Here is a 25783-nt window from a genome sequence, read left to right as displayed (position 1 = left end):
TGATTGCCCTCGTATTCAGCGATGTAGTTAATGATAGTTGCCGCTCGCTTGTCATTCATTGTGGCGTCCGTGACAAAGTCAGTGTTGCGTATAATCTTGAACGTTGACCATGTATGAGATGCACCATCCGTGTAAAATTCCTTCTTGGCGTCGTGAATTTTCGAGATCAAACTTTTATTTTTCGGATCAACCAAATCTCGCACTGGCAAGTGAGATAATCTGTCGAGGTTGAATTTATATTTAACAGGCCTAGTTTGGGATAATCTCTCAAACTCGTTCATATAATTAAAACAAATATTTAAAATAAAAAATATTATATATACAATGTCTCAATGCAAATGGTTGATGATCGGCTCAGTAAATCGATGCAACAAATCCTGCAGAAAGGAATTTTGCTGGATGCACTCACAAAACATACGACGAGGAAGTCTAGGACCAATACCATGTCTGCGGTGTGGTATTGGAGTGCGAGGAAAAACAGGATTATGTGGAAAGTGCGGTGGAAAACGGTTCAGAGAACTTAAAAGATATTATGACAAAAAAAATAATAATGGTGAAAACGCTATAAAATCGTTGGAGGATTATATATCAAGATTTCAGACAAACAATGATTTAAGCAAATAATATTATTATAATGGAGCAAAATAAATTTGTCCCACATCCCACAATAACAAACTATGAATCAGATATTAATGGTGTCATTAGACACTGCAGGTTGAAAAGACCAGTTGGTACTGTTGATAGTAATGGCTATCTTAGATCTACTGTTAGGAAGAAAAGATATCATTGTCATCGTTTCATCTACGAATGTTTATTTGGAGTGATCAATGACGGTCTTGTTATTGATCATATTGATGGGAATCCTCAAAACAATAATTTATCCAACCTTCCAGTTGTCACACAAAGCGTGAACTCTGCATGTGGTAATACTGGAAGATGCAAGACAATCGGAAAGAGGGCGGTAAATTCTACAAACACAGAAACTGGCGAAGTAATTATATTTCGTTCAATATGTTCTGCTGCGAAATATTTTGATATTCACCCGCATTCAGTACAAAAAGTAGCAGAAAATATATATAAAACCGCTTTCTCGAAAAAATATAAACAGAAAATCACCTTTCAGTATCAATAATTATCATCACCACATTGAATTATATCATTATTTGAGGAGACCCAGTACTGTCTGATCGTATACTACTGAATTTTTGATTTATAAGGGGGGATTATTTTTTTAATATATAGTTTTCTTCGTAGATTTTTGATTTTTTATGATCGTAATTAGTCAGTTTAACTAATTACGTCGTAATTAATTACTCGTGGAAGTATATTTATGGTTTTTAAATATTTCCCATCATACAACATTACGAGAAATCATGACAATGTTATTGATCCGCAAGGAAGCTGTAATATAGGTACAGAACAGAAACCGTTGTTATGGTATAAATCGATCTGCAGGTGTGTTCATGCCGCTTATTGATTCGCAGGTTGTATTTGCAGTCTGCTTAGGAAAAACGCTGTTTATATATTCAGAAACTGTTGTTATAATACAGAAACCGTTATTTTAATGCAGAAGTAGTTATTATTCAGAAACCGCTGTTTTAGTGTAAATATTGGTTCCTTAGCTATATATTAACTTCCGAAACATATGTTCGTAACAAGGTTCGATAGCTCAATCAGTATGGTATTGGACTGTGACGCTCGCGGTCCAGGATCGAATCCCCAGGGCTGACAATTTGTCGGTGGTGCGCATAATTGCGATATTTTATAATAATGGGGGAACCGCAAAACCCCCCGCTCAGCAAAATTCAACCACAATATTGACTGGTGGTTGATACATATTTTCGTATCACCCACTGGATTAATTATTGTGGGTGGGATTTTGCTGAGCGTGTATGTTTGTACTGTCCCCCCCCCCTTGAACTCGCTAAAGACTCGATAGGGGTTCTGTGGGGATAATTTTTTTTATTTTAAAGATTTATATATTACATAATGAACCATGAAAATATCAATGATGTAATTGTTGCTATTAAAAAATTGAAAAAAGATGGAATTAATATTTCCAATGGACTAAATCCTGAAAAAATAGTTTCTGATTTTGAGATTTTACAAGAACGTAAAAACCAGGGAACACACACACTATCATCTGAATACAAGCTCATGAAACGGATTTAGGCGGCAATGTTTCAGTCGTTAGCTACCGTAGAAGATAATCAGGTGAAGGAATTCGTTCCTCTCTCTGCCGCCGTAGAAAGAATTAAATCGCTATTATCCCACGAGTACGAGGCAAAGAAAACGATTAGTACTCGTATAAGACAATTAAGAAAAATTATGTCAGAGAGTAACCCCGTTACTGGTGAAACGATCCAAAGTAACCCCGTTACTGGTGAAACGATCCAAAGTAATAATGAAAATGAAAGTTTTGGTAACTGGGGTCCCTGTCAACGCTGACCACGTGTGGGCTAGAATTAAATTTTCAGAAAAAAAATATTTTTTTTTGCAAGGCTGATTAATTTGTACCAAACACACAATCTGATTAATTTGTACCAGTAATAATAGTAAAATATTTTTTTTTTTTTTTTTTTAAGTTGATCGAATTTGAGTCTGAAATCCTCGTGTATAAAAACCCTCCGGGGCCCCGAGTGGCCGAGTGGTCTAAAGCGCTCTTCGTTACGGATCACTGCCATCTCACCTCTGTCTGCGGCGGTTCGAGTCTAAGATTCAGCCAATGTGGGCATGTGAGAAAGCTTGCCAGTAGCTTCTCGTGGGTCGGTGGTTCTTTCCGGGGTTTTCCGGGTTCTTCCTCCACCATTAATACTGGCCGCCATGTATAGCCTATCGTGCTGAAAAATGGCGTTAAACCCCACAACAACAACAACAATAAAAACCCTCCATTACATAATATTTAAGATTTCACATACAGATTTATCACAAGTTCTTCTCCACGTATGTCAATTAAGCGATTAAGGTGGTCTGTGAGTTTAAAATTTATTCGTGTTAACATATTATTGTGACACCGTAGATACACAGGATTAGTTGGTTCTTGCACGATTAAACTTCCGGGGGAAACTTGTGGTGTGAACGTGTATAGGATGTATCCTTGTTGAGCCTGATTTGATCTTCCAAGATCTATTTGATAGCTGCCATCGATTACGTCACAAACTAGATTAACCGCGACCGTCGACGTTATATTAACGATTCCCGGAGATACGTGTCTTCCGCCGCCATGTGGATCATTATCATATCTAAGAACAGTTGGAGGTGGTGCTATTTTTCTCCATGCATCATGTATTTTAGGAAAGTTCTCATCAATGACATCACTGACAGATTTTTTAGTTTGTCTACGTTATATCCTGGAAATTTAAAATTCACTAGGTCAGCTTGTTTTATATTGTATGCGGTTAAAAATCTTTCTTTATCTTTATTGTCGCCGTCGGTATAATTTATTGTTGCATCAATTACTCGCTGGTGAAAATATTCCATGTCGGATACAAGCTGATTTAATATTTCTTGTTGTTTGATAATTTCATCCAGGAAAACTTTGCCTGATGACAAATTAAGTTGATACTCTTGAAGAGCTTGTTGTAGTTTTTCTAGCTGTATCTTATGTTCTCGATTAATGATCTCAAAATATGTTTTTAGTTCAATCAGGTGAATAACATAAGATTCGGTTCTTACTCCAGGTTTTTGTTCATAAATAAAACTCCACCGCATGCGGTCCTTATCAACAAATAAGAAACTATAACCCAACAACGTTGCTTTTTTATATTAAGTAGATGTTGTTTGTATGATGGATTAATTTCATGATATGATTGTATATCTGTGACATAATCAGATTTTTTCGGTTCTAGTGGTCCATGATACACCGGGGGGGGGGGGGGGCATCCGGCCAACCTAGTACGGATCTTATCGTGGATTGATAAATATCAACGGCATAATCGGGAGAATGTATTTCAACCGTCGAGGACAGGGTCGGTTCATGAACATTAATTGATATTTTTGCTTCTTTTCCCGTTATTGATTTTATTCTACGCGCAAATTCATCATTGATTTGTTCGATCTCATAACTGCCAGTTGGTATTCCAACAACAACCCAGTCAGGTGTTCCATCGGGTTTATTTTTACTAGCAAATACAAGCGAATTATTTGCTGGCGTACCATTAAATGATTTTGATCTGATATTTGGCCAGCTGTAATATACTCGTAATTGCGCTAGTGCTATTTCTTTTACTGGAATTGCAGTAGGAAAATTAACACTAAATTCAGGATTAGACGAACTTACCGAGATCATCGTTATCTTTGGCGGAGTTGTGTTGGTCACGATCTGCTGGAGTAATTCTGTCATTATTAATACTTGTATCTTTAATACCGATACCTTCGTCGTATATTTTGGCCATCATTGAAAACTCGAAATCAGATATAATTCCATCACTGAGACTCGCTGATAACAACGAGGATAATTTCGAGTATGCTACCGTCGCTGTGTGTAATTTTATTATGTAATCGGATAATTTTTCGTTCGTGCAAGTACATATCTTTTTTGCGATGATATTAAGCACACCTGCAATAGTTGTTGCTGCTGAAATACAAATAGTTACAGCTGCTGGTGCCATCATTGTCAACGCTGATAATATTACACCGGTTCCAGCAACAACAGCGGATACTGAATAAACAATCACATCAACGATAACTAATCGTCGTCGGTATTTTTTTACTTTTACTGTATATTGATCGACTTGATCTTTTAGCGCCGCCTGCCATTCACGAGCTTGATTGTACCTGTATTGTGCACCGTCCATATATATTTTTATGCAGTAACCAATTGAGGTGTTTCAGCTACAAATTCCAAACACCACCAGTAAGATGTTGCGGTTAATTTCTTATCAGCTGCTTCCAGAATAAATATTTCCTCGTTTCCGCTATTTAATATAACAGATACAACCCCGGAAAACCTGTCGGTGGAATGACGCCATGGAAACGTTGTAAATATTTCAAATTTTGCAGCACTGAACACAGACAGCCTGTACACGCCAGTGACTGTTGCGGTATATTTGATAGTATTATTTTGCTGCGACCATGTTGCAAATCCCGATGATACCGTGTATACGATGTTTGTGATATGTCCGGGAGTTATTCCAGCTGAAATTTTAATCAAATTGGTTTTGTTGACAATCTCAGGAATTCCCGCTATGATGTCTAGCTGTGTTCGTTTGATCGTGTCTAGGTTAGTTTTGATATCAGAAAGTTTTATGTCGATGACGGGAGGAGTTCCAAAGAACTTACCCGTGGCATCATCGGTTTTTTGAAAGTTTCTTCGAAGTCTTGTAAACGCGCTTACATGAACATCATACTCGGCCCGCAGCGTGGATAGTTTACTGTCTACGTCATCGACGTATAGTTTGTTTGCGACGTCATTGTCAGATTTTGGAGTTGTTACAGCTACTATTTTGTTCCCGTTCACGTTAAGTTCACCTGTCATTGTGTCACCGGTGTTTCTCACGCGATTAGCAACACTTTTTGCAATTTCATCTCTAATTGTTGCAAACGATATACTTGAATCTCTGATTCTACCACCGACAGTAAACACGGGAATATTATCCGTAACTGCACCAAGTACTCGTCGAACTATATCATTCCATTTGATATTGCTGGTTTTTAGTTTACCATATCGATCTTGAAAAATAACAACCTCATCTGGGTCAACTCCAGCCAGGTTCATAATAACAGCGAAGTCATCTTTAGTCACATACTTCGACAGATCAACATCGGATTTTATTTTCTTGCTAGTAGAAGATCTTCCGTAAATGTCAACCATTATAATAAGACCTGTTGTTTAAAACGCTTTACGCGCAACGAATCGGTTACTTGTATAATCATGCACAACTTTATGTGGTGGTTTGGATGATTTTGATATAGCGTCGAGTACATTAATTACTTCACAGCCACATATTGGCGGATCTGTCATTGTTTGTGTGGGTAGTGTTGAATACCAAGCTTTGGAACCTCTGGTTCTTGCGTGGAGTGGTGCAACGTACTTGATAAATTCAACAGGTGGAGCTAACCCGTACGAAACAAAATAAACGATTCCACGTGGATCAACCGCGTATGATACCCAATGAGTACCGGGTCCGGAACGTTCGTCAAGATTAATAATACCTGTTTCGAGTTTGTTTGGTTGTTTCGGTAATTAATCTCGCATAAAAACACCTCTAAAGGCTTTTATTTTTAATTTTTTAGCAGCATCAAGTAAATCAAAATTTGATGCTGGAACATCTAACGTGGAACCCTTAGGCCTCTCCGCCAACGAGATCCCGGCAATCTTAAGCCGCGTCCCTTTTTTTTGTATCCATTTCCTGTTGCTTTCTTTAGTGCCATTCCAGCAGCTGTTCCAACAGCACCTAACGCGGCTGCTTTTGCTACGGCTGGAGCAGCAGCAGCTATCATCGCTGGTAGCGCTGCGAGAAGTGGAAATATACCACCTATTTTAACCATGTCTTTGATGGCGCTCGGAGAAAGATGAAATTGAACTCCAGTTTTTGATTCCAGGGCTTTATTGAAATGTTTAATCTGATTATTTGTCAACGATAATTTGTTTGGACCACCACTAATCTGATCTCGTTTTAGTGATATTTTAGTTCCGCATTTGTTGGCGGTTTTTGATTGAAGCTTTTTTACCTGACCAGGAGTCAGAGTAACATTAACATGACTATACGACATTTTTATATAAATAATATTTTTCTGAATAATTAAAGATTTTCCACTGGTGCATCAACGACTCTCATTCGACCACTACCCCCTTCAAGTAACATGGCTTTATCGCTAAGTATGACCGCGATTGTTCTGTAGAAAGCACCACCACCTGGCGGGTTAGTAACATGAGCTCGAAAGTGTATATCAACGACAGATTGCTTGGATAAATCAAGATGCTCCAGCGAAAAATAATAAATCGGATATAGACCTGTAAAATCTAGTTGTGATATTTGCAAACCGGTATCTATATTTTGATCACGTCCCATAAATGACATCAAACGATGATATGCACGCGCTACATGATTTTGATTAAAATTTAACAATATATCATCAGCCGGTTCTTGATGTCCATTTATCCTCAAGGAAACTTCATTAACTCCAAGGTTATCAAATACCATATGTGAACGTTCTTGATTATTTATCCGGTCAATATTTTGCAGCGCAATAAAAATATGTCGTGGTGCAGAAACACCCTGTTGTGATGCTATATGCCATGTAAATAAACCATTAACATTGCTTTGAATAGCATCTGTGGTTACTGTTAACCATGATAGCAATGATTTACCACCTTGATCCATAAAAGAGAGTAATTTTTGTTCCTCAGTAATTGATGGTGTCATTACTGGCATCCACAATGAAAGTTTTGTTATATTTACTTTAGCAGCATCAGAAACATCAGCACCTCGCCAGATTGCATCATTATCATCATTTTTTCTTACGAGCACATTTGTGTGTTTAGCTCCAAAGATTACCTTTCTAACATTTCTGCAAAATCCAAAGATGTGAGATAATGGAATTGCACACGAAAAATTTCTATTATTTCCCAACAACGCTGCTCAGCGTGTTGCAAACCCTAAGTTGTAAGTCGGGGCAATATCTTTTATGATTTCAAATTCACCTGCTGGTCTAGTTTCACGATCGGGGTTGACAGCTTCTGCCTGATTAGCAACAGAAGTATCCCGTGGTGTGAGTAACTGGATATACTGATTATGGTTGGCGTTGTCGGTGATATCCTTGGCAAACATCATTGTTGAACCGGCCGATCTTGTAAAGTCGTCAGAATAACTCGCTAGACCAATTATTGTTGTAGCAACATCAACATCCTTCTGAACTGATTCAATATTTATTCCATCAATCATGTATGAGGCGCTATCAAACAACGCCATAATCCCGTTGTTGACAAAACCAACACGCAAATTGCCACCATATGCCGTATCATCCCCCTTTACAAGTCTACCTTCTACTTCAATAAACGCCTCAGCGGGCAAAAAATATCTACTTGTATCATGAACCTGTAATTCGATTCTCCCCCGCTGGTCTGGTTGTCTTGCGTCATAGGAATAAAATTGATAATCACGTACCGATTCATACTTAAGGACAGGTGCCTCCATATCAAATGCTGGGTCTGATTCGCGCTTGAACATTTTTATTATAATTATCATTTTTCCAAATGGTGATCATCGTCGACGAAGACCGCTTCCTGCTATTAAATTTGCTGTTATATTTTTTTCCGCTTCTTCAGATAATTCCGCTAGTTTTTGATTTGCAGCTTGATTTATTATTTTACTGACATCTGCAGGCATCACCTGAGTACTTGGTAATTTTACTGGTGGTTGTCGTTTTCGTCGCAATAATCGTGCTAGTCTTTCTTTGATCGCCGAGAACGCCTTACCAGCAACATTGACAATTGCACCAGGAGCTTTATCACGAACAATATCAATGGCCTTCATCGATAATTGTTTTGCAACAGGTGCTACTTTTGGAGCTATCCTTGTAAATAATCCCTGAATAACATCACCAAGTCCATCTCCGTAAGTAGCTCTATAGACTGGTAATCGTGAGTTTACCGCTCTGACCTGTACAGGTTTGCGATGATTATTATGTATTATCATCTTAATTTTATTTACCATTTATCTAACAACTTCATCAAGTTCATCGATAAATTCTCGGTAAACTCCGATATCCATGACGCCGCCGCGACATAATCGCTGGCAAATATCAGCTGCTTCATTAATTATTTCTGGTGAATTATTTCCGGCACGTTTTCCTCCTATGAGAACTTCTAACCGTGACACATCATTGATGATATTGTCAGGACAAACAAAATCATCTCCCAGACCACTGCCAGTAGCACCCGGTACATCGTAAAATTCTTCTTCTGGAGATTGCGTTCGAGGAGGTTGTTGCTGCGGTGGTGGAAGTTGTTTTTTCTGTTGCTGCAGTGATGAAGTTTGTTTTTTCTGTTGCTGCAGTGATGGAGAAGAAGGTTGTATTTGTTGTTGCTGCGGTGATGGAGTTTGTGTTTTTTCTGTTGCTGCAGTGATGGAGAAGAAGGTTGTATTTGTTGTTGCTGCGGTGATGGAGTTTGTTTTTTTCTGTTGTTGTTTTTGCAGTTGATCAAAAAATGAATCTATTGCATTAACAAATGCAATATATTTAGTATCATTGCTTCTAGCCTGGTCAACATTATAATATATACGAAATATCCACTTGTACCAATTTTCACGACTTATAGTATCATCGGCATACTCGGTTTTTAAAACTTCTTTTCGACGATCATAACTCCGTGCGGCATATTCAGCTAATTTATCTATATTTTTAATTTCCTTTATGTAATTAATATGATCTTCATTAAATTTATCTTTTATATAAACCTTTTCCTTGATTTGTCTTGTTTCTGTTTCTGTTTCTGGTACATGATCTTTCATCTCACCTGTTTTACCAACAGATTTAGGCTGAGCCGCAATTATTTCCTTAGCTATGTCAGGTGGAAAATCTCGTAAAATATCCATTGTCTGTCTAGTTCCTCTTGCTATCTCCTCAGTCTGCGCTGCAGTTTGTCTTGATACCGGAAGAAGATCCTTTTTGATGACAGTTGTAACTTTCTTAGTAGCTGCAGTGACGGGCTTAAACAGTTTTTTAGTTTCTTCTTCATACTCAACTTGTGCTTCTTGCTGCGCTTGTAGATTTTTTCTGAATGAGTCTCTGACAGGAAGAAATATTTTAATTGCTTCTAATCGTTCTCGAGCTATTCTTGCAGTATGAGATTCCGAATGCACCATTATTTTTTAATATAACAATCTTTTAATTGATATCAGCAGAAGGGGTGTAAATTTAATAAAAAAGATATCATTCAACTGTGCGTGGCTGCGTCAAGGAACCACTAACAAATGTGATAAAAATGCCGTGGAGAATATTGTAAAAAACATAATTATCTTATGAAGAAAAATCCTCATGCTGGTCCACGAAGTTGTGTTGGTTGTAACAACGGCGTTAGAGGATTATATCAGATTTGCAAAAATTGCGGTGGAGATCGATACATAAGTTTGATGAACTATTACAGAAAAAGAAAGAACATAAATCCAAAAATCGAAAAACCACCATCAGAACTTGAATATTACTTGAAACATAGAACAAATAAAGATGAAACAGATGAGGAAAAACAACAGCGAGAACGCGTTGAGAAATATTCATCAAACTTGGTATGGTGGTAAATTTCCATAAATTAATAGCAGCAGAGAGGGTACCTACCAACGTTGGTCGTCAAAAAAATAAACAAGGATAAATAAACACGTAGAGTACTTTATTTTTTCAGCTACTATTTCGAATTAAGGTTTTATTAATATAATCGGCCATTACAGAAATAAAACATCTCAAGGAAACGTTAATTTGTAAAAATCTGGACCATTCTACGAGATGATTTTATTTGTTTGTTTTATTTGTTTTGTCGGAATTCTATGGTCTGTTCACCCTCTCTGCTGCTCAGGAAGATGTTTTTCTCCTAGGTATTTAGCCCATGGAGCTCCTAGTAATTTTTCTAGTGAAGAAGCGATACCACCACCTGTCATCGTATGAGACGACATATTTTATTATTTTTTTGTACCACATTTCACACACTTGATTGTAAGTGCGCGTTTTGTTTTTTGTTATAAGTGTTGTTAATCCACTGGTGGGGTTGGGTGTTCTGCATCGAACACAATATAAATCCATAGTATTTATTATAATTTGTACAATAATAATATTGATTTCTCGGCGACGCGAAAGCAAGAGATAGTCAAGCATCATCCAGTACTCCAAAATTCTATTAGAGCAATTATCATAGATCCATCTGGTGGATCAGGAAAGACGCAGTTGTTGCTTAATCTGATAATGAGATCGCTCAAGTGGGATAAATTATATTTAGTGGCACCATCCGTAGTTGATCAGCTATGCGTCGATGTGCTTAAGGATTTTAATGAAAATGCAAAATTGTTGGACGAGGACGGCAATGATATTATTGATTTTATCACCGATATTGAAGAATAACCCTCTGTAGATGACTTGGATGGATTTAATAATAATCTCTTAGTATACGATGATGTGATGCTGCACAAACAATAAAATCCAGCTCGGATATTTTCCCGAGGTGGACACATAATACTGATGTTTTATATGTTACTCAGCGATATACAGAAATCCCTAAAGTGATTAGAGATAACTGCAATATTTTGGTTATGTTTAATGGAGTCGATACACATGCTCTGCGAAACATTCATCAAATTTGGTGTTATGGGGATATGGATATGATTAAGTTAAAAAACTTCTTTTTACGTGCGCAAGCTACCCCTACGGATTTATCACGATAAATGTACACGATCCTCGGTCTTTATATCGCGTAGGTCTTGATAAAATGTTCGGTTAAGAGACAGCAGCAGGGACAGTGACGTCAAAAATTATGTGGGCGGGTGGGTAAACAAACACGAAAAAGAAACAAAACACAAACGTCAAAATAATGAACTAACCCAATTAGAGAAGTCTTTGTAGGGTTCACCGTCCCTACTGCTAGTACCGATCACATACAAATATCTAAATAAAATGAAGGCGGATTATCCAACCAGAGAACTGACATATTCCACATGATTGTTTGATGGTAATGTCTAACAAATGAATCAAGTAATGCATTTAAATTCACTCCTTGCAGAATCATATATTCATACTTTTGTGTCAGGCCACACCAGTGTATGCTGACTCCAAATAAAAAACACAGAAGGTACATCTTAACAGTCAAAATGTAGTTATAATTACATGTACTTTCATATTATGTTAAAAGCATGGCTAAAATTAAAGCTAAATCGAATCCACAAATAGGACTCCTTTTAAGAAATTTGCTTGGCAGGGGTTTCAACAGATAAAATTATGTTGTACAACTAAAGGTTGAAGACAACATGCATTCATAGGTCATAACTCTTACTGATGGTGAAAACCAAATCTTACAAGAGGTTTCATCAATGGAAAAGTTCTGCCAAAGAAAACAACGTTTGGAGGAGAGGCAATCGAGGTCCTTGTCTCCACTAATGTGTAACATTTGAAATTAAACTCATTCAAGATCTCAGCTGTATAAAGTTGCATGCCAAACATGGTTAAAATCCCTCAAAACATGATAAATTCCAAACATGGTTGAAACCTTCCAAAACATGGTAAATTTGTAACATGGAAATTGAAGTAAGGAGAATGGATAATGAGAGGCTATTACATGGAATGCTGGAAATTAATTTATTGTCGTTAATCTGAAGCCACATTCCATATTTGGTTGAAATCAAATACAAAGTTGGTGAAGTTTGCAAAAATCCAAAGTTAAGAGGACAAGCAGTCAGAGAGCTACAACTCTTCTAAAAGTGAATAAACACATGAAAGGCATGCAAAGGACTGTGAGACCATGTTCATGCCAAATTTATAGCAGAATTTGTTGAATGGTCATTGATCTATGCCAGTTAATCTCATATTAAAGTCTGTGTGTTAGAAAAAGTCAACCCTATCCAAGATGAGTTCACAAGACAAAGCCCATAAATGGCAAATCTCGGTCTAAGGACAAGTTACATGCCATATTGCATCAAATTATTTTAATGATTCTTGAGCTTGTTGGTGATGCAGTCAGTATTTAATATTGATGGGAAAAGGCCATATTTTTGGCCAAAATAGATCTAAAGACAACAAAAGTTTACAAGGCACGTAAAATGTTGCAGGCAATTCATAGATGATGTTCAGCTATTTATAAGAGTCAAAACTATGATACAAATTAGACCAACAAGTAGATCTCCATCGTTTTTTTCTTCTTCTGACATTACAGGTAGCCGAGGTCATCTATAACTGGCATTGTTTGTGCTGGAGTTTACTTCCTCTGCATTTAACAGACTATCGTGCCACTAGATTCCGCACATGCATTAGTAATTCAAAAACTTTCTAAGTCAATAAATGGTGGATACACAGGTGTTCGGATGGATTTAATACCCTGGCTCAAAATAAAAGGGATTCTACTTACTATCCGTATAGAAAGGTCAGTCGAAATTTATTTATTAATTACCAGTGAGCGGCAAATAGTCCGACATAATTTTGGCGGAAAACTCCGGAAGAAATAGTGTCAAGCAACGTTGGTCTCCTCCGCAATGTCAAAATGGGGAAACAATGGACATCTACTTGTTGGTCTACGCAACAAATAACATCACATATGAAGATATCACATTGGCTGTCAAAGACAACCCAGTTCAAAATGTCAGCGACCAAACAAAAACCATGTAAAGCATATCTAGGTCCATTAGACAATTTATACACAAAATTAGATCAGTGTATATTGAACACTTCATAAACTATGCTAGTTACAATGATTTGCTGTAGATGGGATGTAAGATAGTTGAATCGAGGGCAAATAACTACGTCAAAATTTGGACCTGAAAAGACAAAACCTTGAATAAACATAACAATATGCATTAGACAATTCACCTACGAAATAGCATCCAGTTATGTGTACGGTTTTTGTTTTGCACCGAACAGAGGCAAAATAAGGTTACTGATGAAGAAAAGTGGGTGAATTACCTTGGTTAGTGACAGTACGGTAGCCGACGCGAGCTGATCCAAAGGTAAGATTTGAACCCGCACCCTAGTGCAGCAGTTACACTGAGCCCTCTGCGCCCTGCAAGGGTTGATGAGCTACGTTGATTACATGAAGCATGAGTGGACGGACTGAATTATGGTACCGAAAATGGGATTACTAATATGTTGCCACATCTCAATTAGGGATATGATTAATTTTTAATTAGAATAAGGACACAAATAATATTTTCTACACTTTCTGAATTGATCTGGAGAAAAATATTGAAATGCCCAACGCAGATATATCACGTTAGTTAGATAGTATGATATTCTGCAAGACTGAAGTTTCCTTCGCATCAGTTTAATATGCAATAGAAGACGTGCTCTTCACATCTTGGATAAATTACCAGACCATGATTATGAATGTTTTATCCATAGTTTTCAGAATGCCAATTATAACTTTTGATCTCTCAAGCTCTTCCTAAACTCATCGGTATTGCTAATTCGGAGAAATATTGGATGTACCAGAGTATGCCTCCTACACTTTAAATGATTGTAAATCGAAATCTCTACCATACAAAGAAAACTAAAAGTTGATCGAGATGTAAAGGACTTTTTTAAAACGTTGCCTAGAACTGAAGTCTCTGGAGTGTTGGTAATGCATATGTCATGACACTGTTTTCACTGTTGTTCATGTACATTTACAAGACTCTACCAAAGTTCTCTTTCCCAGTTCTCCTTTTGCAAACATACCAACGTACTTTCTAAATATAACCATATAATACCCTTGTTAATTTATGATACTAATGCAAAAGCCCCTCCACGTCACTGCCTTGCGTCACAATCCCTTCCATGGCACTGTCTTGGGGCATGACACTCTCTCCGTCGGGTGTATATTTCTGCACACAATATCGTTTTATCTTTTTCCTTGTCACAACTGCTAAGACAACGAGTACAAGGAAGACGACAAACACAATCACGGCAATTGTCACGGTTGTAATGGTTGCTCCGGGAGCTGTTGTGGAAGGTCCCTTACACATGGACTCCATAAATTGCAGAGATTCTGCACACATTGTCAGGTTATTGCCCATAAAGCTACACTTTAAGCTGTGTTTGCTAAGCATGTTTATCTTGGTGGTTAAAATCCATTCAATAAAGTAAATGTTGTCACAATCGCATTCGAAAGGATTTCCTGCCAAATTCAAAGTTAGGTTTTGGGGCATTAGAAGTTCTTGACAACTATCCTGACTGAGATCACTTTCAACCTTGGAAAGATTTTTACATGTAAAAACATCTATAAATTGTCCACTCTGATTTTTGAAATGGCTTTCAAGGATATGAATCAAGGACTTTGAAATGTTTCTTAGATTATTTTCACTCAGATCGAGGTATCTGATGTTAGATTGACGAGTTAAGTTGATATTAAAATTGATCAGGTGATTTCCGTGCAAATCTATGACGAGCAACATTGCATTATTCCCGAAGATGTCTTCTGGAAGCTTGCATATCCCGTTTTTAGCCAGACTTATTTGCTGCAGTTGAGAATTGTCTTTAAATAAAGCTACAAACTCAGTTGTATTTTCCATCTTGCCTAACATGTTGCCTCCTAGAATAGCTATCTTAAGACTAGGAAACATTTTAAGCATTGACTGTGACAAATAGGGAATATTTCCATCAGAAAGATCGAGTTTAGACATATTGTGGAAAAGTCCATTAAAGCTAACGTTGTACGCCGTTTCAGTTACTCTAAATTTTTGAATCATCAATGATTCTAAAGGGATACCTTCGTCAAGTTCAACAGTTACAGAATAGTTAGCGCTATCTGAATCATTAAAAATCATTTCGTTTGCATAGATTCTTTTCAATGATTTCCCAAGACGTATTGTGATTTTTTCGGTCAGACCTACAATTTTCTTCATGTACACATAGTGAGTGCGCGTTATGTCCAAGGTCTCAAGATTCGGCAGGCAAACAAAATCAGTATTCGTCCAGGATATGCCTGTATCTGACAAGTTCAGGTAACGAAGGTTCCCAAATGTTGATTCCTTGAAATTTTGTTTAATCAGATTGATCTTGGCACCGCTGAGATCCAGATGGGTTACATTTTTTGTACCGATTGCTGATATGAAGCTCCTGCCAATGACGTTAGGTTGGACAGCGGCATTATTTAGATGGGAGAGAAACAACTGACGAAGGTTTGGCACAGTATTCTCAATAAGGGCCTCTACCGAGAAAAAAGAGAGATTGACATTGTGCCCAAAGTCCAAAATTTCTAGCTTGGGGAGTAATAGTAAGGCACTATTGTCGATTTTCCTCAGGTATGTGAAATTTATTATGCGAAGTTCCGTCAAATTCCAAAGTCCCAAGAATGTATTTTCATCCAAACTTTCAATTCTAACAAAATTCTGTAGCTCGAGCTTTTGCAGGTATTGCCAAGAAGTATGTTCAAATGGATAACGAGGAAAATCGAGCAAGTACTCGGTTCCCTCGAAGACTGCCGATGTTGTAATCGAATTATATGGTAACACTATCGGAAAGTCACCCTGATTCAGGACGCCAATGCATGTTAATGAACTATTAGTCAAAGTGCAAATATCCGACACTGGCAACCCTAAATGGTGACGGAATGCGCAAAGTAAAGAAAATAACAGGAGTAAGCGCTGAAATCCCATGTCCGTCTATTTTCGAGTCTTCTGTTCCATTCAGGAAGTAATTGCATCTGTAAACAAAAGCAGTGACTGATTAAGAATCTACTAAGATGGTCATTCATGCATTTATTATACGCAAATATAACGAGGCATTTGTTCATGAATCCTCCTGCCTCCATTGTCATCAAAGCAAAGCGTAATCAAGGTGTGACATATTGCTACGGTCTTTTTTATTAGTCATAATTACCAAATTTAAAAGTTGAATAATTATAACTAAGGACTATTGTTGCCATATGTTAATGGGTGTTCCTAATTTGTGACACTGAACGCAAAGTAAGTCAAAAGAAAATGAACACAACTCAAGTAAAAATGAAGGGGGGGGGGGGAAGCGGGCAGGACTGCAAATGAACCCAAAGCGTATAAAAAGTATATTTTTGACTTACTAATTAAAATGTTTTAATTAGATGAAAATGATTATGTGTTCAATTGTCAGGTGTAATTTAAAAATGGGAAATGAAACCTTACCATACCACATTTCCTTGTCCTTGTTTAACTTCTTCAAATATATTTACTAACATTCATTTATATTTTAATCGATTAAACAACAGATTTGTAACTTTGATCCTTTGATTTATCTAACATTCTGAAGGCATAGACTTGTACCTAATCCGACTTTCCATACTTCACCCTTAACAAGCTAACCTATTCTTGGTGAAAGAATCTTATTCCATGGTCACATTAATTACCTTAATAGTTAACTCATTTTTTTATTTCACTATTCCTCAAGATAACAATCACCATAAGTATATATATATATATATATATATATATATATATATATATATATATATATATATATATAGTATTAGCACATTACACTGAAATTTAACTTTTAAATTTAAGTGTTTTGCCCTTTTTGAGTTCATCTTTGGTTCTTTTAAATGTATTTTCAGCTTAGGTTCATTTGATTCATTTTTGGTTAGTTAGTTTCTTTCAGTTGTGTTTATGTTATACCTCAGCAATATAGTCATAGTGATCTAAAAATAGTATCTTCGTGAAGAAAAATTAAAATGCACTATGATAGCAAATGATTCACACTCACACGACCTAAATGTTTCTCCAGACGGAGTCGTTTAGACAGTATTATTTCCATGCGATTCAATCAAGCGTAGTAAGTGTTCAACCTGTCATGCAGTAAATATATTAGTTGTGGTGATACATAGGCGAACTTCCTCGCCGGAAATCACCGATCTATCATACAAACTCTAGCAAGTATTCCTACGGTTTAAAATGAATAGGCAGATAAAACCATCGTAACCAGAGTTTGCTTATTACAGAATACTCACTATCAGTTGAGCGAGATCTTTTAAGGTATTGTTTGCTGTTGTTGTTGATGGTGGTGTTCTTAAGTGTTTTTGTGTTATTGTTTTCTTTTCTAACTATAACAAGAAGAATTTGATCGGGTTTGGTGCTTTACGGCACAAGAAGACAACTGAGTTATATAGTGTACACCAACCACCACAGTTCCTAAAAATTGAAGAAGAAAAAAATCGAATGATGGTTTTACTATCTTCACTGATCATAGATATAAATTACTGTTACCGCTGACAAACATCGCAACGTTTTTTTTAATAATTTTATGCAAGGGCGTCAGTGCCTAAAGAAATGAATCGATCCTTCAAATCAATTTAAAGAGCAAAACGTATTATTAACTTATTAACAGTGTTACATGTTGATCCTAAATAAATAAATAAATAAATAAATAAAGGATGAATAGTATACAATTCACACAGAAACAGTGGGTCATTTTATTTTGTACAGAATAAGGAAATAGCTTCGCCACTGTACCCATAAATACGGTGAAAAAAACATTTTACTGAGCTCTGTGTAAGATAAACTCGAAAGGTTTGAAAGTCAGTTTCAAAATTGATTTCCGATCCATATTTTGCCTGCAAAGTTTCTTCTTAAACTAAATGCAAAATTAGCAAGCAGAATAATATCCTAAATTAAATTGTTATTCCGTAACCTTTCCAAATAAAAGCAGCTACTCATTACATCAGTAATATATAATTCATAAGGGGATCCTGGGTAGTCCGTTATATCTGGAGGATATGTTTTGTTGAAGATAGCGTGATCTTATTCCCTTACCTAATTTCCTTGGTTCTGCATCCACATCCGTTTCTGATAAGATGAAGCTGATGTTATTATCGATCCTCGTTTACACATCTTGTTTCACTTTCTGTTAGGAAAACCCCTACACACAGTCTTAAGTTCGTAATTTCTATTTATAGTTATATATACTCGTGAAAACAACTTCTAAACAGGCATGTCAAATTAACAGTTCGCTTTTTGCCCCTGAAACTCTTCCGCGTCACATTAAAGGTGTAACAGTTGGACGAAGTTAAATCTATTGTATGATTTGGCTCGTTTGTTGTTGGTGCGTCTGAGTTTATACAAGGGGGTAGGGGAGTATTTGCTGCTAGCATTGTCGAACCATAACCATGGATATGACCAACTCAACAGTTAGTTATTCTTAGAACATTAAAAACAAACCTGAACACACGGGGGTGAGGGGGAGGCAGTGCCCCCACCCCTATTTCTCATCTAAACATGTTTTGGCCTACAGTTGTAATAATTAGTAGCTGGCCCATTACTAATAATGCTCATAATGCTGCGGGCGCTTCTGTTATGTGATGTGTGATATGATTTGGTTTTTTAACGTAGCTTTAACAATTTTTCAGTCATATCGCTACGATGTCTGCAATGTGGCAGTTTATAGTGATGTCTAGCACTGGGGCATCATGCCGCAGACATGTAGCATGATGTCCCACCCAGTCACATTATCCTGACACCGGGCCGACCAGTCCTAACACTAACCTCTTAATGCTGAGCGCCAAGCGAGGTAGCTGTTAGTACCGTTTTTGTAAGTCTTTGGTATGACTCGGCCGGGGATCGAACCCACGACCTCCCGCATCCGAGGCGGACGCTCTAACCACTAGGCCACCGGAGCGGTAGCTTCTGTTATGAAGATTCTAATGAGAGCTTCCCACATATATACATACGGTATAACATAGAGCGGGTAGTTTTATGAGGCTGCTTCAGTGTGTGTGTGTGTGTGTGTGTGTGTGTGTGTACGTGTGTGTGTGTATGTGTGTGTGTGTGTGTTCTACCTACAAATTAATTACTACTGAACTATTGCTTAAAAGCTGAAATTTGATTTTGCTAAGATATAATTATATTTTGTTTCTGTCATAATATATTGTTGCTAGTGTGTAATATCAGAAATCCAAAAAGAGTATTAGTGATCAAAATACTGGTTTCAAACTCTAAATAGCAGACCGTGGGCCCACATTTGTTCTTACTTGTTAATTTGGGTTGAACGCCATTTATTTTCAACGCATGATAGGACATACATGGCGGCCAGAATAAGCTGTGAGGAGAGAACCTGGAAAACCCAGCTTTGCAGAAGTCGTTTAAATATGTCAAGGTTATTTATACAAAATATTGCTGCATTGTTGAACAAGCATGAAAAATAACAAGGGTGGTCTTGTCCTCAATACTCCCATGTTTTTCATTCTTTGGCCGCCAAATGCATATTTATATGACCAAATGTACCGCCCATAACATGTATTTTTATAGAAAACTGTACGTGACGAGTAAAATTGAATTTTATTTGTTGATTTAGCACACCTGATTGACAAAAAACCACCAATAATGTACAGTCAAAACATCATATATGTTGTTTGCTTGTGTCTTTAACCGAAAACTGAAACCGACGTGTAATTCAGTGTGACTTTTTATTATTCTTAAAGGTGAGTTACAAGGAAGTTTCAATTATTAATCAGGAAGTTATAGCTTGCCTGTTCGCTTGAGGAACATTTGTGTTTTGTGTCAGGAAAAGGACATAAACCAAGTGAAACGTAAGCTAGGCACTAAAACACTCTCAATGAAGGGGCCCAGGTGACAGAGTGGTCTAAGGCGCTCGCCTTTATAAATAATAATAATAATAATAATAATAATAATAATAATAATAATATAACGTGGACTTAGTATAACGTCTAATCTATAAAAGCTCTAAAAGCATTACAATATTAGATTACATAAAAACATGTACAACGACAAAATTACAAAACAAATGCCATGAAATTACAAAAACCAAAACATGCTTACAATAATTAAGACAGTAAACATTATTAAATCGATATGTCAAAATATACGAGTTCAAGAGCTCTCTTGAGTGAGAACACAGTGTCTTTGTGTCTAAGATCTATGAGCAAGTTGTTTCACGTAGCTGGCCCAGGTATGCAAAAGAACGTTGTATGTATGACTATTTTTAACAGTGAGAACAATGAGAATACAAGTGTCGATAGAGGAGCCTAAGTGTCTAGATTGGTAGTACACATGAGTGAGGACAGGTATGTAGCACAGTCAACACTGTTTTGAATCTGGATCGAATGGGTGAAGGTTACAGAACAGGGATTGGTGTGCTCACTTATTTATACTCAAAATGATGATCCGAGCAGCCGTGTATTAAACCTTTTAATATTTCTCTAGTAGATACTGAGACGAACCAGGAGTGAATATTGCAGTAGTCCAGTCTTGAAAGTACTAAGGAACACACAAGTGTTTTATTGGCATCAACTGAAAGGAAACTGTAAATGGAGCTGATGCGATTCAGCTCCAGTTATGCCGCCTTGCATTTGTTCATTACCTTATAGAGTAATGATAGTACCGTCGAGAGTAACACCTAAGTTTCGTATTGACTGTGAATTTAGTGTTGGTATTGCTGATACTTGTTGTTTAATGTAAAGGATGTGAATGAAAAAGTCTTTGCGTGGTGACCAGTATGGCTTCAGTTTTATCATCATTCATCTGCAGCTTGTTACGTGTTATATATGACTTCACCTCGGAAATGCACCTCACTATGTCTTGGATGATAGTCTCAAATTCATTTCGGCAGCCAGATTTGTATATAAGGAAGAGAACGGGACCGACAACAGAGCCTTGTGGAACACAAAAACATGTATAAACAGGGCTGGAATGTTTTCCATTTACAAACACAATTTGTGTCCTGATGATTACTTAGGACTTGAACCATAATAAGGCTGTATCGTGAATGCCAAATACATACTAGAGACGTTGAAGTAACGTTTTCATGGTTTATTGAGTCTAATGTTGCAGACAAGTCAAAGAGGGTGAAGACTACAATCTTTCTACGAGCCAAAGCAGAGATAAGGTCGTTAATTACTCTCAGAAGGGCAGTTTTAGCAATGTGGCGAGGGCAATATGTAGATAATTTGAATTCAGATGAGATACAAGTTGGATACAACAATATTTTCCAATCAATGAAACTAATAATGGATACCTTTCAGTGGTATACTAGGTTATGACTCCTTAGATTTCAACCTTATCACAAGGCCTTCATCAGAGGAATGACTCTTGGAATATAGTCACGTGATAAACTAAATGTTGACCACGTGACAAACTACTTCTGTCCAAAATCACGGTTCAACACTAGCTACCCCTTTATGATTCAATAGCTTCTCTTTATTTTCCCCTTGAGGGTATTATTCTCTGTCGGGAATAATCTGATGTTATCCCACGAAAAAGTATGACCGACTGTTTGCAGCGTTCATCAGTCTAGTGTACAAATGTTCTTTCACTAGTTTTCAGGCTTCTAGTGGTTTCCCAAATGTAGTCCTTTTCACAATTATCACACTGGATTTTACAGATGACTGAGCAGTTCTTCTTCCAAGGACTTTGGTCTTTTACATGTACCAAGATTGAGTTGATGGTGTTAAAGGGTTTGTTGATCACATTAGCTCCACGCTTTCAGAAGACTTTTAATAATCTTTCAGAGTACGCCAATATGCGGTAAACATTTGTATCCTTTCTCCTTCATATGTTCCCCCAAACTCCGTTCTTTTTCCGGAAACACCAACATCCAGTCTTTGTAAACCCTGTGGAGGCCCTTATGCAGTCGAAATCTTGCCCCCCCCCCCCCCCGCCCCTACTTTAATACAGTGTTTTCTCTAAGGAGCCTTTAACGCAAAGTTTTCGTTTCTTGATTCATTTTTTTCCAATCTTTAGGAAAGAATTTAAAAAAGCTTGAATGTAATTTATTTGAAGATCAAATCAATATTATTTTGATCCGTTGTCGCGGGGTCCCTAAAAAGCGTAGGGTCCTTAGGCCTGTGCCTACTCTGCCTATTTGGTAATCCGGCAGATGCAACAGAGTTCTCACCACTGATCTCTTATGTACAAGATGGTGGCTGGAGGTGAAGTTTAGATACTGGTCTATGTGGGTAACTTTTGCGGCAAAAAATAACTTTAGTTTCCCCATCATCGAAAATTTGAACACAATCATACCGAAAAAATGGTTAGTTCCCATCATCTTCCACTAAATAAGTGAACTGTATAGTTTCATCAATGGAATTGAGATGTTCTGTGAATTCTTCATGCTTCATAGTGAAAGTGCCATCTACAGAACGAAACCACACATTCGGAGGATGTGCTGCAGTGGAAATAGCATTACGTTCAAAGAACAAATAATTAGTCTGTTGAAATGGGTCTCGGACACTACTTATTTTGTCTATCAGATAGAATTTTATCAACTGGAGTTCGGGGCGCCAATGAGCTCTCCAGTGTCTCCTACTGTGGCAAATTTGTATATGGAAGACTTTGAACTCATTGCCAGTTCAACTGCAGCCCATCCTCCGGATTCCTTGTTGGAACTTCCGCCAGTGTACAGAATGATTTTGTCACGTGGTCGTCATTTAGTTAATCACGTGACTATATTCAAATAGACATTCCTCTGATGAAGGCCTAGTAATAAGGTCGAAAGCTAACGAGTCATAACCTATTATTATACAGAAAGGTGTCTATTCTTACTTTTCATTTATTGCAAATGGCTGTAGCTGATAACAATATTCATTGTAGAACGTGGTCGAGGATACGAAGTGATCCTATAACTAGCAATGGAGCAATTATAACTATTGTCCAAGATAAAATATGACGAGCTAAAATCTAACACTTTCGTAAAGTTATGTTTTTCAGGACCTTTGGCTAATGATAAAGTTATTGATCCTATTATGTTTACGCTAACAGTATTTAGTCCGCCATGACAGAAAACACGAGATTTTCGCAGTAATTCGTTTTCAAAATAAGACTTGATATTCTGTATCTGGATATTCTACAATTATACAATGCATACCATATTTACTACGATCTGCTTACGTGTCCAAGTAAAGATGCAGTGTCCTAATATGGCACACTTCAAAAAGAGGATACAAATGGATGTAGTTACTATATGAATTATTATGGCGGATGATCCAAAAGAAAAAGGAAGGTAAACACTCTTTTACGCTTATTTCTACAAAGAAATGCTGCAATTTTAGCTTTAAAAAAAACAACACTATTTAATTTCTTTCAGTACAGGTATGAACAACTTCAAACTTTTCGACAATATCCTAAACAAGCGCAGAGTGTGCAATGCACACGGTTACTCTATTGATACATATATATTCGTTTTCTCCCCCCCCCCCCCCCCCATGAAGTAGGCGTATTAATATTAGTACTAGATTTTCCTGGTCTCAACTTCCATCAGATATACTGGCTGCCATGTATAGGAGTGCTGCAAAATGGCATTAAACCCAAAGCAATAACAACAACAATACCCTTAATGCATATTGCATACACGAAACCTTCAGAAAGAAAAAGAAAGAAAAAACCTAATCTTAAAGACATTAGAATTATATGCTTTAACTGATGATTACAAGAAGTAGTTTCCTTACCTAGTTTTCCTTTCCTGCTGATGCATGCATGTTCGTTGATGACACGCTTAAATCAGATTTTGACATATATAATCCGTCACTCACCCTAGACCATTTCTTATTGGGAAAATCCCTGCACACAAATCGCGGACGGTAATTTCTATTTATAGCTGTATGCTAGCCAATGATTTGCCTTGGTTTTTTTTGAGAACTTATTTTAGTTCGGGATTCTTCCTGTTCTTTTCAACCGTATAACATTTGGACGAAGTAAAATCTATATCATTGGACTTGGTGAGGTTTATAAAAGGTCTAAAACGGGTGTATCGGTATGAATACATACCGAGCGCACAACTGGAAACGAACTTAGTTATAAAAACCTTAAACTAAGCGTAGCTGAGCATGATCCCTGTCTGGTCGGTATTTTTCACATCATACTATACGCAAATATATATATATATGTACTACTAGACTTCAAATTTCGCATGTATCAGTCAATAAACAATCAATCAATGGTTAGTCGAAATTAATTCATCAATATTGAATCAAAAGATATCTAAAAGATCTCTTAAGAGAACAACACCCAGAGCTGTTAATGAATGGCACCGTAATTAGGAAGGTCACTTCGCATAAACACGTGGGTCTAACTTGAAATGAACCATTAACTTGGCTTATATGGGGGCCCCGAGTGGACGAGTGGTCTAAAGCGCTCTCCTTTACGGATCGCTGCCATCTCACCTCTGCCTACGTATTTTCAAGTCTAGGATTCGGCCAATGTGGATATGTGAGAAAGCTTGCCAGTAGCTTATCGGTAGTCGGAGGTTCTTCCCGGGGTTTCTCCGGGTTCTTTCTCCACCATTAATACTGGCCACCATGAATAGTCTATCGTGAGCTGAAAAATGGCGTTAAACCCAACAATAACTATATATATATATATATATATATATATATATATATATATATATATATATATATATATATATATATATATATATATATATATATATATATATATATATGAAACTATATAAACATGCAAAAAGGTTGGACATACAGCAGATTGAAATTTAAACGTGATAGGAATTTATTATAACTTTTTTTTCTTCAACTTTATAAGACCTCTTTTAGAGTATGAGTTTATTATCTGGGATAACGGCACTCATTATGAAATAGAAGGAAGAAAAATAATACAAGCCAAAGTAGGTAGAATCGATTGTGCTAGAATTTTGGAGAAGACGAAATGTGAAAAACTTTCATCAAGGCGCTACAAACATAAAATGGTAATTGCTTTAATGTATCATGGCATGGGTATGAGAAAAACATGCAGACTTTGATTCAGCCAATTTGTTCAGGAAGTAAGTAATAAATAACTTCATAATGGAAGAAACCTCCGCAAGCCTTTCGACAGAACAAATCCATACCAAAGTACATTTTATCAAAGTCTGTTTCTGAATGGAACCTTCTTCCTATCATAGTTCGAAACAACCCTTTGTTGCACTCTTTTAAATCGCACCTAAACAGGAATCGAGGAAAACTCGCAATTTATTGATATCACTGAGAAAGAATAGCATAAATTCGACTTGGTTGTAGTTAAACGACGATCTTTTCAAAGACCATTTCTAACCTATCAATAAACGTTCATGCGGTAACCGAAAACCGCAAATCATTTTCTTTTAGTCTGTACATAATATGTTACTCTCAGAAACCAAACAATAATATTGCATCCTATCACAGAAATAACCTTGTTATTAACGGATAACCCCTTACAATCGG

At 36.9% G+C, this 25783-nt stretch overlaps 1 protein-coding gene across 2 annotated transcripts; it reads right to left on the bottom strand.

Moving 5' to 3' along the window:
- Positions 1–11510: 11510 nt before the first annotated feature.
- LOC149788454 (uncharacterized) lies at positions 11511–24471 on the bottom strand. 2 transcript variants are annotated; one of them, XM_089974437.1, is made up of 2 exons: positions 24035–24471; positions 11511–16312 (listed from the first exon to the last, which is right to left on the bottom strand). In XM_089974437.1, the coding sequence occupies exon 2, from the start codon at positions 16263–16265 to the stop codon at positions 14397–14399; it is 1869 nt and encodes a 622-aa protein (XP_089830563.1). In that variant the 5' UTR covers positions 16266–16312; positions 24035–24471; the 3' UTR covers positions 11511–14396. The 2 variants fall into 2 exon arrangements, with proteins under 2 accessions (XP_089830563.1, XP_089830562.1); XM_089974436.1 differs by lacking the exon at positions 24035–24471 and adding an exon at positions 18390–18502.
- Between the last annotated feature and the right edge of the window lie 1312 nt (positions 24472–25783).

This window comes from Sinohyriopsis cumingii, chromosome 11 (genome assembly GCF_028554795.1).
Source record: "Sinohyriopsis cumingii isolate HCF-2022 chromosome 11, ASM2855479v2, whole genome shotgun sequence".
Lineage (NCBI taxonomy): Eukaryota > Metazoa > Mollusca > Bivalvia > Unionida > Unionidae > Sinohyriopsis > Sinohyriopsis cumingii.
This window is presented reverse-complemented; position numbering and strand designations above follow the sequence as displayed.